The following is a 16484-nucleotide window of genomic DNA, read 5'->3' on the forward strand; positions in this document are numbered from 1 at the left end:
GCCCCAGGAGACGTGAGGCTTTGACCTTCCCATGAGCAAGGCTTGACTCCGACTCCGAGGTAATGTTCTAGAAATTCTTTATTAGACAAAAATAGACTCTTTTTTTTTTTCTCCCCTATTCATGTGATCCCACTCTGATCCCTCTGCTCGGAGGGGAGGCAGAGGAGGGAGTGCCTTGCTCCCCGCCCGCCTCCCCGGCCTGCCAGGCTGGGACCTGCAGCTGGGTGGAGCTGGCAAGCCCTGTCTCCCCTCCAGGCCTGACGTTCTGCACGCGGGGCTGTCCAGATCCCCCCGGGGTCCAACTGCCGATGCCGCCTCACCCTTCACACGCCCGTCTCTGCCATCTGCGCACATGCGGGGTCCTCTCACAGGCCCATCCACTTGGCTTAGCAGGCTGGGGGCAGGGAGGAGAGCAGTGTCCCGGGCTCCCCGCTCCCGACGGAGGGGGCTGGCTCCTGGGGCTCCTGGGCCCGGGGAAGTGAGGACTGTGGGGTGCTGAGAGGTGCGCGGTGTTGGCGTGGGCTCCGAGCTTGTGGCCTCTGCCTTCACTTTCTCTGGCCCAGTAGGACTTTGGTGATAAAGGTGACAATGGCGCCCGCGGGCTGGTCTGGGTCAAGCTCTGCGAACAGGTGACACACGTTCTCCCATGGGCTTCCCGGCTTCTTGGCCACGAAACCAAAGATCCTAGGGGTGCAGAGGCAGAGTGGGGACGGGGCTCAACATCCCTTCCACAAGACACTGCTGAGCCACGGCTGGAGAGGGAGGCAGCGCCTGGGTCCCGTGGGGGGCAGGGGCTCGTGGGAGGCTCACTTGGAGGTGGTCCCGTCGGGGTTGGTCCATCTGCGGGAAGAGAAGGACGGTGAAGCCATGCACCCAGGGTGTGTGTCGCGGAGGAGGTCTGGGGGGGGCTGCCTGGCGGGAGCGTGGGCCGTGGGAGCCGGGACGCTCACCTCCGGTCCTGAGGATCGGTGCTGGAGAAGGTGATACTGTTCACCGGGTAATGGCGGCGAAAGAAGAGCCTGCGAGGAGGATGGGGGGTCACAGCCAGAAGCGGGGGCCCCTGGGCTCCCTGGGCTTGGTGCACATACTCACTTCCTTTGGTTGTCTGTCAGCGTGATGCCCTGGGCCGAGACCTTGAAGTGGACGACGGCTGGGGTCGGCCGGGGGCTGCAGCTCAGAGCTGCCGAGCTGGCCCGGGCCACCGCCTGCGGGCCCGTCAGGGACTCGGTCTCCACCGAGGTCAGGTAGAGCACGCTGCAGGCTAGGGGCAGGAGAGGCCTCGTCCCTACCCTCCCCTCCCCTCCGCGCACCTGCTGATTGGCAGACGCTACGGTTTCCCCGGATCCACGGTGGAAGCTGCCGGAAGGAGCCCCGGGAGCCTGCGTTCTAGCAGGTGCCCATGATGCTGAGGTCCCAGATGGACGATCCCCCCGGTCAGAGACCCGCCCCCCCCCACGTCAGGGCCTCTCTGCGCCACCCCCCCTGTGCCCGGGGGCTCCTACCGGCGCCCTGACGGAGGAGGTCTGCCGCCGTGCTCATGTTGGCGGGCGCCGGGGCCTCTGGGGTCTCCTCCAGAGGATCTGAGGGAAGGGAGGGCCAAGGGCGGAGCTGAGCGGGGAGTCACCTTCCCTGGGAGCTGAAGACTCTGTTGCCCCAAGGGGGCACAGCCTTGGGCTCAGCGGGTGACGGGGAGCGGGCGGACGGACAACAGGACACCGACAGGACACCCACCTTTGCTGGGGATGCGCAGGCAGCAGGGCAGGGACAGCGGGGAGATGGAGTGCTGGGACACCAGGGCGGACAGGCTGCCTGCGGGAGGAGGGAGGCAGGTCCTGAGGCGCCCCCAGCTTTCCCGCCGGCCCCCCTGGACCAACCTCTGACCTTGGTACCCCCTGCTCACCAAAGTAGGGCTCGCTGGGACAGCCCTTGATCTTCACCCCTTTGGGCCCAGTCTCAATGAGGAAATGGCGCACCAGCTGCTCCAGGGGGTCCCCTGTGGGGAGGGGACAGGAAGGCTCGGTCACACCCTAGGGCCCAGCTTCTGCCCCTGCTGGGCACCTCCTGCCTCCCCCGTAGCAGGTGGCACAGCCCAGCCTGCCCTGTCCTGCCTTGGCAGCCTGTCCCCTCCACTCCTCTCCCCTTTCCCTCTGGTCTGGGCACGCGTACCTCTCCAGGGCTGGGCGCTGGGTGGAGCTGTGGCTACCTTGAGGGCCAGCCCATAGGCTCCTTGGAACGAGTGACTGTCCCTGATCAGGAAGGCGCCAGGGTCCTTGTCCTTCAGCAGGGCAATGGCTGGGAGGAGGCGGGAGCAGTGTCAGTGGCTGCCTGAGCCCCGGGTTGCCCCTCTGCCTCCGCCGCCCCAGCACTGTCGGGTCTAAACCTCCTTGGGCCCAAAGCCCAGAACCACCTGCTAGTGAGACTCAGCCCAGGGAAAGGGCGCCAACTGGAAGGACGGGTCCTGGAGCCAAGGCCAAGCCTGGAGGGGGATGGGAGCGGCACGCTGGCCTCTCACCTTGGTCACGGGACAGGTGTGGTTTGTACCAGAACTTGGACGTATCCTGGACGAACTTGACGTTGCTCTGGCTCTCTTGCGCAGGGGGCTCTAGGACGGGAGGGACTGGGCTCGCCGGTGCTTCCTAGCGCCCACGTCGTGTCCCTCTCCCTGGGAGGTGGACAGGGTTCTCCCAAGGGGGCCCCGCCCTCCTCAAGGCCTTTATACCTGGGGGCTGGGGGACTTGGTCCGGGAGCAGAGGTGCAAAGGTGACATGGTGACTGGTGCCCCTGGCTGGTGGGGAGGCCTGCTCGGGGCCCCAGGGCCCTGGCTGTTGCCCAGGTCCCAGCAAGTGGCGTTTCTCGGGCAGTGGCGGCTGCGAGGGGCCGCTGATGTCATAGGAAGCGGCCACGGGGAAGGCAGGCGTGGGGGAGCTCTGCGGCGGCTCCGGGCTGGCCACGAGCCAGGGCATCTGGGTAGGCACGGGGGTGAGGGGGGACCCGTCCGGACTATCCGGCGGGTCTCGGAGGCCCTGCCAGGGGGCATGGCGGAGGCCAGGCAGCGTGGTGGGCACGGGGCCCCGGGGGCTGGCGCTGTCCGAGCGGCTCCCCGGGCTCCTCTCCTGAGGCCAGTCGTGGGGTGAGCCGGGCGGGGAGGCGGCGGGGAAGGGGCTCGGGGCCGGGAGCTCAAGCCCGCTCCTCGCTGGCGCCTCGGGAGCCTTTTCTTCGGCGCCTCCCTGGGGAACGGACGGCAAGGGCTCGCCGGGACTTGGCCTCTGGGTGGGCACCAAGGTGGGGGACGTGGTGTCCTGCCGTCGGGTGCTGCAGTTTGGGAGGGCGGGTGGGCGGGCGGTTAGGGCGCGGAGCCCCGGCGGGAGCCGCTCCCCCCACCCCGCCCCCCGGGCTGCTTGGGCGCCCCCACCCCGGCCCCTCCGCGTACCCGTCCTTGCCCTGGACCGGGCTGCTGGTGTGCAAGGGCGTGGAGGGCCCCGAGAGCTCAGAGGGCGCGCTGCGTGGAGCATCACGGGGGGAGCGAGGCAGGGTGCTGTGCCCGCTGGGGCCCTCCCTCCAGGACGCCGGCTCGGGTGACTCTGGGGAAGGCGACAGGAGGGGCCATGAGCCTGCGGCCCCCGCTGCCCAGCTTGGCCCTGTCTCCCTCTGTGCCGCCCCCCCCATCTCCCTTCCCTGGGCGCTCGTCCTCACCTGCGGATGCCAGGGGTCCTGCTGGGGCCAGGTGCCCAGGCATCGGGTACCTGTCCCCTCCCTCCTCCGCGGGGATCTCGTAGCTCAGCTTCCTGGGTGGTGGGTAGGGCGGGCTGCCCGGGGAGACGGAGCCGGCCCGGGGGGAGTGGGCACCGGAGCTGGGGTACCCCCTGCCCTCACCCGGGGAGCCACAGCTCTGAGGCACCCTGCCGTACGCCGGGCAGTAACTGGGGAGCGCTCCTCCGTAGCCGTAGGTCACCAGGGCCGGGTACCCCGGATGCCCATACCTGCCGTCGGGGCACAGGGCGCAGGAGCAGCCCTCGTGCCCGTCCTCGCTGGCCTTGGGCGGCTTCAGGCAGCCGTAGTCGGGCATGGGGGCGTGGTGATGGCCGCAGGCAGGCACCAGCAGGGGCAGCGGGTGCCCGGGGCGCAGCGGGTGCAGCAGAGGCTTGCCCGCCTCGCCCGCCCACCCCTCCCCGGCCTCCCGCTCCAGCCGCAGCCCGTACAGGGCCGCAGTGGGCAGCGCCAGCTTCTCCTCGCACGCGGGGCACGAGCACAGGGCGGGCAGCCCCGGGTCCTCCAGGATCACCAGCTCCCGGTAGCCCGGGGCCCGGTAGCCGAAGTCCGCGCTGGCGGCTTTCCCCAGCTCCGGGCCGTAGGGGTAGGGCCCCTCGGACAGCGAGCGGCAGAGGCGCCTCTTTTCCACCGCGGCCTCGGCGTAGCCCTGGGGGTGCCCCTCGTAGCCCCCGTAGGCCAGCCGCCGCCGGTCCAGCGTTCCCTCTGGCCGGTAGTAGCCCCCGTTGGGGACCCCGCAGGGCTCCCGGTAGCCCTGGCGGCAGGAGCAGTGGCGGCTGAGGCCGGGCCTGCGGCCCGAGTACACTCCGAGCGGCGGGCCCGCGGCCGCGGGGGGCTGCTCCTCGTCGTCCAGGATGGCCGTCTCCCGCCCGGCGCCCCGGCCCGGCCCGGCCACCCCGCAGCCCCCCAGGAGGCGGTCCAGCTCCTGGCGCTCGGCGGCCGTCGGGGGAGGCCGGCCAGGGGACTCGGCGGCCGGCTCGGCGGTCAGCGTGGACGAGTGGCCGGAGTCGCTGCTGACGGAGAGCATGGGGGGCGGAGGTGGCTCCGGGGAGGGTGCCGGCGGGGTCTGGCGGGGGGCCCGCTGCACCTGGGCGTAGGGACTGCCATCCAGAGGTCCCCGGGTGTGGGTGGGGGAGCCTGGCGGGAGAGGACCAGGGAGGGAGTGAATGCCGGGGGCCTGCCGGAGGCTCCAGCTCAGGGGCGTCTGCGGCGGGGAGGGAGGGAGTGGGCGGCCGGGCCGGCCCCGCACCGTCCACGCTGTCCTCGTGGTGCTGATTGAAGTGCTCGTAGGAGTCCCAGCGCACGGCGGGCTCTGCGGTGTTGTAGTCAACGGAGACCGAAGGGTCATTCCGTGGGGTGCTGCCTGCGGAAGGGCCACCCAGGTGTTGAGGGCCGGGGTGTCACCTGCAGCCCCGACCTGCAGCCCCGACTTGTAGGCCCGACCGGGGCTGGCTCTCACCTTTGACCTTTTCAGGGCTGGAGGAGAAGACGAACTCCACGGAGGCTTGGAATGGGAACCTCTCATCTGGGAGGGGAGGCGGGGGACACGGTGAGGAGCCAGGCCCCCTGGCCGCCCCCACCCCGCCCCGGGCTCCGGCCCCACACCTGTCTCCCACTCACCAGCCCAGGCCTCGTCCAGCTGGTCCTTGGGGAAAGTGAGCCGTGGTCCGTGGATGGTGCACGTGTGGAACTGGACTCGAAACACAAGGGTCCGGTCTGTCCCCCGGCCACCCTTGTGATAGCAGGTCACCTGGATGAGGGAAGGGAGACCGGGGGTCAGGCCTTCCTGTCCGCTGGCGTCCCCTCTGTGCTTCCGTCCTGGGGACTGTCAGGCTGCGGCTCTGCCCTGCCTCAGCTCAAGGCGATGCCCTCGCTGGGGACGGGCTCTCCGCCGGCCAGTGGGCCTCTGGATGACTCACGGGAGACCGTGCAGCTGGCGGGTTCGCCCCCCCATGCACCCCCTCCCCAGGATGGCCCCCTCACCATGACATCGCCCTTGAGGAGGAGGGCCGGCTCCAGGCTGATGCAGAGCTGCTGCGGCCCGGGGCCGGCGATGTGACTGAGGAGGAGAGGGCGGGACAGAGGCTGAATGGGAGGCAGTGGGGCTGGGGTGGCGGCGGGGGTGTGGGGCGTCAGGAGGGAGCCGCGAGCCTGGGGTCTGAGCCCCAGTGAGATGCCTCCAGCTTGCTCAGCATCAGCCTCTCCCTCCTGGTGCACCAGGTACAGTGGCCGGAGCTGGAGGCGGGGGCGCCTGGGGAGGCTGGAAGGGCAGGAAGGCCGGGAGCAGAGCACTCACTAGATTCCCGAGGTGTAGACCAGCTGCATGGACTGGTAGATCTTGAGGAAGGGCTGGAAGCCTGGAGGGGCAGGCGGGAGAGGGCACGGAGGGGCGCTCAGCGGAGGGGCTGGAGGACAGGCCTCCCCGCGGGGCGCCTCGGGGCACACTCACCGGTGCCGGGCTCAAAGGCTGGCAGCACGGGCACGAGCACGTAGTGCAGGAAGAGGGGGCTGCTGTTCATTCTGATGGAGCCGGACAGCAGGCCGCTGAAGTAGCTGATGTACCTGCGGGGGTCGGGGGCAGGAGGGGGGGACGTAAGCCTCGCCCCTGGAGGTCCCTCTGTTTCATCTCTACTAAGCACACCCCTGCCCAGCCTGGGAAGGCCGGCCCTTCTCAGCACGCCCCTCCCGTCTCCCGGCTCACCGGAAAGTTCTTCCTCACATCTAACCTCAACCCTCTGCCGTCTCAAAGGTCTGTAGTTGCTGGCTCCCCCGCCTAGCCTGCTCTTCCCCCCAGCCCTCTGCTTCCCATGACGAGGTGGGCTCCGACTGTCCTGCAAGTCTGTCTTTCCCACAAGCTCCGTGAGAGCAGGGACCGTGTTGGGCCTGAGGTCTCAGCGCAGGCCCTGTGTCCCGCGGGTGTGCTGCTCCTACGAGCGACCCTCGGCCTCGGGGGCCCGCGCTGCTCCGGTGGCCCAGCCCCACCCCGGCTGCTCACCGGCGCTGGGAGGGCTGCAGCTCCGCGGCCACCTTGTCCTCGCAGAACTTCCTCATGGTAAGCGTGGCCAGCGCCTGGTCTGCCCTGGGGACCGCAGGGCCAAGTGTGGGGGATTAGGGGCTGGTATCTGTCCAGGCCTCCCAACCCCAAGCCCCAGGGGAGGGAGGAGATGTGTGATCCCCTAACTCTAGAGGAAGCCCCGGGGTGGAGGTGGAAAGAACTAGAAGCCCCACATACAGTCACTTGACTACTCGCTGGACCTCAGGCAAGTGTTCCCTGAGTTTTTAGTTTCCTCCTCTGTAAAACGGGGGTGATGAGACCATGTTATGGGTTGAACTGTGTCTCCCCAAAAGATATGTACCTCAGAACGTGACCTTATTTGGAAATAGGGTCGTTGCAGATGGAATTAATTAAGATGTTATACTGGAGTAGGGATGAGCCCTTAATCCACTATGATGGGTGCCCTTAGAAGAAGAGAAGAGACAGACAGACACAGACACACACACAGGAAGAAAGCCACGTGATGACCGCGGCGGAGGCTGGAGGGACGCAGCGGCAAGCCGAGGAGCGCCAAGCACTGCTGGTCACCACCAGAAGCTAGACAGGGGCAAGGAAGGGTCCTGCTCGGGGTCTCAGCGGGAGCGCGGCCCTGCCGGCCTCTCGGTTTTAGACTCCTAGTCTCCAGGGAGACAACTAGTTCCTGTTGTCTTAAGCCACTGAGTCAGTCTGTGACATTTTGTTACAGCAGCTCTGGGAACCTGATACAAATCCTCTGCTGGGAACTGTGGTGAGATACAAGTGAAAAAAGGAGGTGGAAAGGCCAAGTTTATAGGAAACGGCTCTCCAAACACAAAGGGGGGCTTCAAGGGGGATGGGCCCATCACCGGCAGCTGGAGACAGGGTCACTGGGGAAGGGGCCGGTCAGGGGCCAGGGAGCCTCACCCTGCAGAGATCTTGCTGTAGTGCATGTAGGCGGAGACGATGACGCCGAGCTTGCCCTTGCTCCCCTGAGGACAGGGAGAGAGAGAGAGAGGGGAATGGAGGGCCAGCCGGCGCCCCAGGCTCAGGGCACCCCAGCCCCGTGAACCCGAGGTCCCAGCCCACCTTGCAGTACAGTACGACCACGTGCTGTGGGTCAGCACTGAGCCACGTCTCCATGGCTTTGCAGATGGAACACAGCTTGTCCAGGGGGGGCGCGTGCAGCTCGGGCCAGCCGAAGTCCTGGACCTGGGCGGGTGTGGGGGTACAACTGAGGGTGGGGGCCGCGACCGGAGAGAGACGGGTGGGGCTGGAAGAGGGAGTGGGTGTAGGGTCAGTCGGGGCCAGGGTCAAGGGGCTCTTGGTCCTCCAGGAGAGCCTCACACTTGCTCGCTGGCACATGGGTTGGTACCTGCTGCGCCATGCTTTGGAGTGTCTCGGGGAGCAAGTCATCCGGGAAAGTGCGTAAGAACGAGGTGGATGCCAATCGCTACTATTAATGAGGCTGCAGGGGCTTGGGGGGGGCAGTTTGGGGGGGATTGGGGGGGGCTCAGCTTAATGGCTTTAATCCCCTCCTACCTTGGGGTTTAGGCGGGTCAGGTCGTGTCTTTTCTCTGAAAGGTTGAAGAGCTGCAAGCGAAGCGGGGCTTTGACGGAAGTGACCTCCAGGAGCGAGGCGCCCCTGCTGTGGCCCTAAGCAAAGTCTTCCTCCCAACCCGAGGGGGGGGTCGCAGGCTCGGTGTGGCCCGGACGGCCCGGGGGGGCGGGGCGTTTCCCGCAGGCCCCGCCCCGCGAGCGCGACGTCAGCGGGAGGCTCCGCCCCCGGGGCCTCCCGGGCCGCTCATTGGCTGGCTGCGGGAGGCCCCGCCCCTCACCAGGTACTTGTCGCGGTGCTTGGACTGCAGCACGTGAGCCAGCTCGCGCAGGTGGCCCCGGTGTCGCTGCTCGTCGGGCCGCGCGGGGAAGGCGGCGGCCAGGATCCGCTCCGTCACGTAGGTGAGGTCCAGGTCCCAGCGGCGCTCCATGAGCGGGTCCAGGCTGAAGCTCCTGCGGGGCGAAGCCAGCGTCGGGCACGCGCCGGGGCTCCGGGGGCCGGCGGGGGCGCAGCGCGAGGCCTCGGGGTCCCCAGGGCAGGTGGGGGCTCCCCCCCGCGGCGTCCTCGCTTACCTGGGCAGGGTGCTGCGCTGCTTTGAGTGGTTCAGAGACTTGGTGGATCCCTGGTGGGGGAGAGGACACGGCGCACGGGTTGGGCCGCGCTCCAGGCGCCCCCCAGAGCGCCGGGGGGTCCCCGGGGGGCCGCGCTCCCAGGCGCACCTGCTCCCGCCCCCGCCGGCATCACTCACCAGGTGCTCTATGCGCCTCACGGGGGCGGTGTTTCTCCGCTGGAGGAGGGGCGGGAGGAGGGCGGGGTCAGGGCGGGGCGGGGCCCAGGGGGACCCCGGACGGTGCGGAGGGCGCCCCGGCTGGCTGTCGGGGGCTGTCGGGCCGAGGGCACGGAGTCCTGCCCCCAGCCGGCCCACGGGCAAGAAGCGCGGAAGGGCTCAGTTCCTCCCTGTCCCTCGGGACGAGCGACACCCACAGCAGTCCACCCAGGTACCCAGGGGCGCCTCCTGGGGGCCCTCGGGGTGGCCGCCAGACCTTGGGGCACCTCAGCCAGGTTCCTTACACCCCCCCCCCCTCCGCACACTCACCAGCTCGGCGGGAGGCAAGGCCTGACAGGACGAAGTCACCTGGAAGGACACCGAGGGGGGACTGCGCTGGTGCAGGAGGCTCTCCTGCGCCTGAGGATGGGGCTGCCCCCCGGCTTCAGCAAGGTGGAGGGGCTCTCAGCAGCTGGCCACACACTCCAGCCGAGGTGCCTCTATTTAAGGGAGCCTCCCCTCTGGCCTCGCGGTCCCCCACCCCTGGGCCCCCCACTTGTTGCTCTTGGCTCCCAGCCCCCTGCCCACACAGACCCCCATTCATCCAGCTGCGGGGCCGGAGTTATATATAGAGCCATGTAGGCAGGCCATGGCTAGGGACGACACTGGCCTCTTTCACCGGGAGACCCCGCCCCTGGGCACACAGCCCCCCCAGGCCAACTCCAAGCCCCGGGACCCCCCGCACTGCAGGAGGAGGACCGGGGAACCTCCTGACATGGGGCTGTCTCGGGTCCCCAGTGGACAGTGCTGCTATCTTGTGCCATCTGCCCTGCCTTGTCCAGGGCCCAGGACCAGACCCACCCAGGCATCCTGAGGACCCTTCCCCAGAGGGAAGGCACAGCCCATCCGGCTGCCCAGTCTTTGAAATCCTGCTCCCCCACCCACCCACCCCACCCTTCCTCCTCCTCATTCTCCTCCTCTTCCCCACCCCCATCCTCTCGCCAGCTGCAGCCTGGGCACAGCACCAAGACAAACGCTGTCTCCTGTCCACCGGCCTGGGCCAGCCCTCCAGGGGGTGGAGTAGGGTGGTTCTTAAAGGGCCCAGTACAGCACCCTCTCCCACCCCAGCAGGGGTCCCCCAGTGATGAGGGGTGGAAGGTTGATGCCAGTGTGGCTGGAGGAGCCTATGTCAGAGCAAGGGACTCTAGTCCCCCTCCCCCAATCAAGCACCCACCTTTGCTTCACATTTTCTATGTGTTGCCACCTTGCAAACTAGAGAGGGGTGGTGGGGAGAAGAGAGAGGTTAGCAAGGGCCTGTTGGGGCGGGGGGGGGGCGGCCCTCCCCACCCCTTACCCCCCCAGGTCCTGGGACCAGATCTTGGGACTTCCGAGACTGTGCTGAGATGGAGCAGGGGGCGGGGGCACAGGGGCAGTTCAGGGGAAGCATATGGCAGTGGGGTAGTACTGCCCAGGCTGGGCTAACGTGCTAGGCTGGGTGGGGGCGAGGGAAGGAGGTCCCCATCACAGGTCAGAGTGGGGAAGCAGCCGAGAGTAAGAGAGGTCTCCTGGTTGCGGGGTGGGGGTGTCTCATGGGGAGCGAGGCCTGTGCGGAGGGGAGGCAGCTGCCTCTTGGTTCCCATGTTGCCCAGTCCAGGGGCAGCACGCACGTTACGGCCGCTGTTCTGTGAGTGCGCCCGCTGGAGTTGTGCCCCCAGTGGTGCTGGGTGGAGGCTCTGAGTCATGGGACAGGGCACCTCACCTCTGCATGAGACTCCAGTCCCATCGACGGTCACCTTACACACCGCGCAGACCGGTGGTTTCTTGCGGAACACCTTCTCCCGGAAGCTATGTGGTTCGGCTTTCCGAGGCTAGGGGTGGAGGGACACGCGGGCGCAGTGTCAGGGCTCGGCGCCGTCTCTGGGTCTGGGCTGGGTCTCGGTGCCGCTCTGCGTTCCTCCCCGTCCGTCCTGATCAAGCCCCCAAACTCCTAAGAGGCCCTCGGCCACACCTGCTTCTGAGCCACTGCGGGGCCTGTCCTTGAGGGTGTGTGGAATCTGCCCCCTTGCATCACCCCAGCTGGCTCACCTCCTCTCTGAGGAATCACTCGGGCCCCTCGGAGGGCCCTGGTGCGTGAACCCGGGTGGTCACTGCCTCCCCGAGCGCTGGAGCTTCCCTCCTGGGTGAGGGGTGCTCTCTGCCCAGGGCTCCCCATTTCTCCTCCCATATGCCCTCCCCAGATGAAGGTCCCTGTGGAGAGTGAGCAGGAGGGGGATCCAGACACGGATGTGGGATGTCAGCCGCCCAACACCCAGACTGACCCGGCAGGAGCGGCCTCAGCCAGTTCTGCTGCCCTGGCTCCCGCTGTCCCCACGCTCAGACAGCTGACATGCCCTCCTCCCCCTCTGTCAGAACAACATGTTTACTCATTGTGCATTGAGGCGGCAGGCCGGCAGGCCGCAATTGTGTAAGGAGGGGGCGGTGATGCTGGAGGGACAGGCAGACAGGAGCCGGCCTGGAGACATTAGCTTTCTTGCGACTTCTGGATGTAGGGAGCTCCCTGTCATTTGGGGATTCCAGCATGGGATGGGGGCAGGGGTGGACGAGATGCCCTATCGGCCCCTCCCTACCCGGGGTGCAGTGAGGTGGGGAGGCCCCATTAGGGCCCTCAGTCCCTTCCTCCCGCTGTGGGTCCCCTTCACTCCTCCATCCGGGGACCCATGCCTCCTCTCCCTTCTACCCATTTTTCTGCACTGAATGGTTTCTTTCTTGTCCATCCTGATCAAGCCCCCAAACTCCTAAGAGGCATTTGGCCACTCCCTGGGGAGTTCAAGTTCCGTCCCCCCCCTGCACCTCTGCCCCAGCCCCCCGCCGCAGTAATATTGTCTCATGTTGCCTCGAGCTGCTTCTTTTGGGGGGCGAGGCTGAGAAAATGTGGGGAGATGGAGTGATAGGCCTCCTGGCCCGCCATCCTGGGGCCCCGGGAAGCACTTCTGCTCTCTTGGCTGTCCTGAAGCAGCTGAATTAACCACCACCTGAACTCTCCGGACCAGCCTTGCTGGACCTGTCAGGAGAGTGGGGTGCATCTTGGCATTAACAGCATGCACGGATGATGTCAAGGGCAGGCAAAGCCCCAGAATCTAAAGCACGTTCCAGACCTGGCCGCCGCGCCCCCTCCCTTTGCCACTTCCACCCCATTTCCCCCAAACTTCTTAGGTTCAGGGAAGGGGCTTGATATCCTGCTCTGGGGCTCCAGGATAGTGCCTGGAGAGGTCCCACAGTGAAGTATACCCAGTGCAGCTCTAGGGGGCGGGGATCCCCAGGGCCGGCCTGAATTCGGGCCGGGAGGTCGGCGGAGCCGGGGTGGACGCGGGGTGGAGCGGGGTGGACGCGGGGTCTGCTCTGATCCAGACTGTGCTGCTCGCGCACAGCCCCGCCGCTCCAGAGGCAGAGCCCCAGAGCGGCAGAGCCGGGAGGGCGCGGGCAGGGTCTGGCCCAGTCCTGGTCCCGTCCCGCTGCCCACACCTCCTCCCCGCCAGCGGGCACTCCTACCCTGCTGCTGGCCCGGCTGCTGTCCCTCCTCCCCAGGGCTCTGAGCAGCCTCTCCACGGGGCCGCTGGACTTCATGGTGTCCGGCGGGCTGGGGCGCCGACCGCGGGCCCGAACAATGCTGGGGCCCGGCCCGGGGCTTCCTGGAAGCGGCCTGGCGGAGGCAGCTGCTTCCCCTGGGTGGAGGGCAGGCTGTCTGGCTGGTGTGAGGAGAAGCCCGGCCCTGGAAGTGGAGGGGAGTGCAGGCGGGAAAGGGGCAGGTCGCTGCTCCAGGAAGTGGGGGGGGGAGGATGTGGGGGAGGCCAGGAGATCAGATTCCCAGGATCTACCCTGCTGGGAGTGTCTGTCCTGGATCTTTGGCCCCCCAGTCCCCTTGCTCTGGAGCTGTTCCTTGCAGGGATCCACCCTGTCCAGGGATCTACAAGGATCCTGAGATCCAGCCCCCACCTTCCGTGGGGTGCGTGGGGGCAGGGTGAGGATTCAGGTCTCAGGGCAGGGCTCAAGGGCCAGTGGGGAACGCTGTGTCCCTGTCAGGCCAGCCTCCCAGCCTGGACTGTCGGGCTCTCAGGGGACCTCTGGTGGGGAGGAAGGGGGAGCTGGGAACACTGCCCCAGCCAGCCCAGCATCGGGAGTCCTCCTGAGGGGCAGCTTCCTGCCTCAGTTCCCCGGGTTGGGAAGTAGGCCTCCTCCCCCTCCCCCTCCCCCACTGGAAGGCCTAATTCGCCCCAAGATGAGCCTTCAGCTCCAGACCAAGGCCTTCTCCTGAGAGCACCCCGCTGCTCTGTTCCTGACAGTCCCCATGTCCTCCCCACACCCTGCCCCGCGCCCCCATTCCTTGGCCTCTTCCGGCCAGACCTCCCGGCCCCTCAGCCCCTCTTCCCAGGCTGCTGTGTCAGCCCCCCACCCAGGCCCTAGGGCTGGGCCCTGCCCCCCCCCCCCCCCCCAGCCTGAGTACTACCTTCATGGCCCTCCTAGCTCTGCTCTCCTTGCTCTGCAGCTGTCCCAGGCCTAAGGACTGGACAGGAGGCCCCCTCCCAACACATGCTCCAACCCCCTCCGTGGGCCTCCTGCCTCCCTCCTGGGAACAGGGCCAACTTCCTGTCCCGGGAGTCAGGGAAGGAGGTGGATTGGGGCCTTGGAAGTGGGTGTGTGTGGGGGGAGTGATCTGCCAAAAATATATGGGGTTAAGGGCCACGGGGTCCTCAGGCCTAAGCCTTGGCCGGCAGCCCTTAGGCTGGCTGGAGCTGTCACTTGGAAGAATGTGCCAACGTGCCTCCCTCATTTGCATGGAATTTACTGAATGTACCAGAGCTCGGGCTTCTCCCACCAGGTCCTTAGGCTTCTCCCGCCTTCGTGCCCGAGGGCTGGTTTAATCCTGCCTCCTCTGGGACGAGCCCCCTTCAGAGTCCACTCAGGACACTATTTAGGGCCTGCCTGGCAGGGGTCTGGGCTGAGGCTTCGCCTTTGAAGCTCTAATTCCCCTTCCAGGTCAGGAAGTCTGTCCCCAGAGTACCTTGGCCCGGAGGTAGCTCTGTGGCCAGGCTTGGGTCCCTAGCGTGTAACTGGAGAGGGGCACTGGCTGTGCAAACCCACTCCCATCCCACCAACCCCGGCTGGGCCCCGGGACATTCCAGGGCCCTGGCCAGTGTGGGCAACTGGGCCCGGCCTGGTCTGGGTCGCAGTGGAGCTGCAGGGAGGAGGAGCACTGTGGTGGTGGCTAGGTTGGGGGGGCCCCTGATTAGGAACCCCCTTCTCCCTACACCTGCCGCCCCCAGAGGGCCTGAGAAGTCCCCTCACCTGGTGGTTCCCTCTGGGGGGCTCCCTAACCCCTGGGTCGGTGGCGGGGAAGCGGCTTGGGTCCCTCCCCACTGGCGGGGCGATGGGGATGGGAGAGCCAGGGTGGAGGGGGAGGGCGCTCAGGGCAGAGACCCCTGGGACCCTCACCCTCCTGCTGCCTGGAACATTCCGGAGCCGGCCAGTCTCTCCCCGGCCCGGCCCCCCTCTCACTCCCAAGCCTCGGGTTTGTTTGGAGAAACCCCTCCACCCACACTCCCCCTTCCTGGAAATAGCTGTGGTTGGAGGAGAGGCCGCGAGCCCGCCGCGGAGGAGGGGTGAGGCCCGGGGAGGGAGAGGGCAGGGAGGCGGCTGCGGCGCGCGGGGGCCCGGGTGGGCCGCGGGGCCGGGACGCGGGACGGGGGGACGGAGGACGCGGGGGCAGGGGGACGGGGAACGGGGGGGCAGGGGGACGGGGGACGGGGGGCAGGGGGACGGGGGACCGCCGTGTGAGCGCGGGCCGCGCCCCGCCCCCTGCTCCCCTTCCCGGCTGCCCGCGGCCCTCGGTCCCCGTCCCCATCCCCGTCCTCATCCCCGTCCCCATCCCCGTCCCCATGTCCCCATCCCCGGCCCATGGCCCCCCGTCCCCATCCCCGTCCCCGTCCCCATCCCCCCCGTCCCCGCCTCCCGAGGGCCCCGGCCCCGCCCGGCCTCCGTGACGCCCGGGCCGCCGCCCTCCCGCCCGCGCGGCGCGGCCACTCACCTGCGGGGGGCGCCCGGGGGGGCGGGGGCGCGCCGGGGGGGCGGGGCAGCAGCAGGGGGAGCCCCCGGGCCAGCCCATCCCGCCCGGCCCGCGCCCCGCCGACGCCGCGCTCGCCCGCTCCCGCCCGGCCCGCGCCCCGCGCCGCCCTCGCGCCGCCCTCCCCTCCCTCCGTCGGGCTCCAATCCCCACGTTCCCCCGCTCCCCGCCCCTCCCCCCGCCCGCTCCCTCCCGGCTCCCCGCCTTCTCCCGGGGCTCGGGCCGCGGAGGGACGCGGGGACGGGAAGGCCGCCCGGCGGAGCGCGGGACACGGCGGCCGAGCCCGGAAGGCCGCGCACACGGTTCCGAGGGCCCCGGGTCCCCGCGCCCCAGGCAGACGAGGACGCCCCGCGCCGCCCCGGGGCCCAGGCCGCGACCCCGGGACCCCTGGGACCCCCGGCGGCCCAGCAGCCCTCGGCGCTTGGAGGGGGCGGAAAAATGCCGGGGCTGGTGCCGGAGCTGGAGCTGGAGCTGGAGCAGGGGCTGGAGCAGGGGCTGGAGCTGGAGCTGCTGGAGCTGCTGGAGCTGGAGCTAAATCTGGAGCTGGAGCTGGGGCTGGAGCCGGGGCTGGAGCTGGAGCCGGGGCTGGAGTTGGAGCTGCTGGAGCTGGAGCCTGCGCTTGGAGCTGGAGCTAAATCTGGAGCTGGAGCTGGCACTTGGAGCTGGAGCTGGAGCTGGGACTGGAGCTGGAGCCGGGGCTGGAGTTGGAGCTGCTAGAGCCAGAGCCTCCCCTTGGAGCTGGAGCTGGAGCTGGAGCTGGGGCTGGAGCTGGAGCTGGAGCCGGGGCTGGAGCTGGAGCTGGGGCTGGAGCTGGAGCTGCTGGAGCTGGAGCTGGAGCTAAATCTGGAGCTGGGGCTGGAGTTGGAGCTGCTGGAGCAAGAGCCTGCGCTTGGAGCTGGAGCTAAATCTGGAGCTGGAGCTGCAGCTGGAGCTGGTGCTTGGAGCTGGAGCTGGGGCTGGGACTGGAGCCGGTGCTTGGAGCTGGAGCTAAACCTGGAGCTGGAGCCAGAGCTTGAGCTGGAGCTGGAGCAGCTGGAGGTGGAGCCAGAGCTGGAGCCAGAGCTGGAGCCGGAGCTAGAGCCGGAGCTGGCGCTGGACCTCCCTCCCTCCCTCCTGAGCACAGAGAAAGCCATCCTCAGGGCTTAGGGACGACTCGGCACGCGTCCCCTTGGCACTGACCCCCGCTCCTGTGCAGTGTGGGGACCCGGTGCCGGGGAGCATCCCATGGGCCCTCGCGTGATTTGGGTCTCCCTGGAGGGAAAGC

At 68.3% G+C, this 16484-nt stretch overlaps 1 protein-coding gene across 6 annotated transcripts; it reads right to left on the reverse strand.

The window, feature by feature from the left end:
• Positions 1–60: 60 nt before the first annotated feature.
• On the reverse strand, positions 61–15277 carry TNS2 (tensin 2). 6 transcript variants are annotated; one of them, XM_072797803.1, is made up of 29 exons: positions 15185–15277; positions 10862–10970; positions 10337–10374; positions 9433–9471; positions 9085–9123; positions 8909–8958; positions 8617–8788; positions 8321–8371; positions 7868–7990; positions 7706–7770; positions 6764–6847; positions 6218–6330; positions 6065–6125; positions 5752–5827; positions 5389–5518; positions 5228–5293; positions 5018–5131; positions 3694–4905; positions 3431–3581; positions 2720–3312; positions 2513–2602; positions 2167–2292; positions 1901–1993; positions 1732–1809; positions 1503–1580; positions 1093–1261; positions 951–1019; positions 811–840; positions 61–684 (listed from the first exon to the last, which is right to left on the reverse strand). In XM_072797803.1, exons 1-29 carry the CDS (start codon positions 15260–15262, stop codon positions 546–548), a joined length of 4236 nt encoding a protein of 1411 aa, XP_072653904.1. In that variant the 5' UTR covers positions 15263–15277; the 3' UTR covers positions 61–545. The 6 variants fall into 6 exon arrangements, with proteins under 6 accessions (XP_072653904.1, XP_072653902.1, XP_072653905.1 ...); XM_072797801.1 differs by lacking the exon at positions 15185–15277 and adding an exon at positions 13607–14689; XM_072797804.1 differs by lacking the exon at positions 15185–15277 and adding an exon at positions 12652–13517.
• Between the last annotated feature and the right edge of the window lie 1207 nt (positions 15278–16484).

The sequence above is a fragment of the Canis lupus genome, chromosome 25 (genome assembly GCF_048164855.1).
Source record: "Canis lupus baileyi chromosome 25, mCanLup2.hap1, whole genome shotgun sequence".
In the NCBI taxonomy this organism is placed as follows: Eukaryota; Metazoa; Chordata; class Mammalia; order Carnivora; family Canidae; genus Canis; species Canis lupus.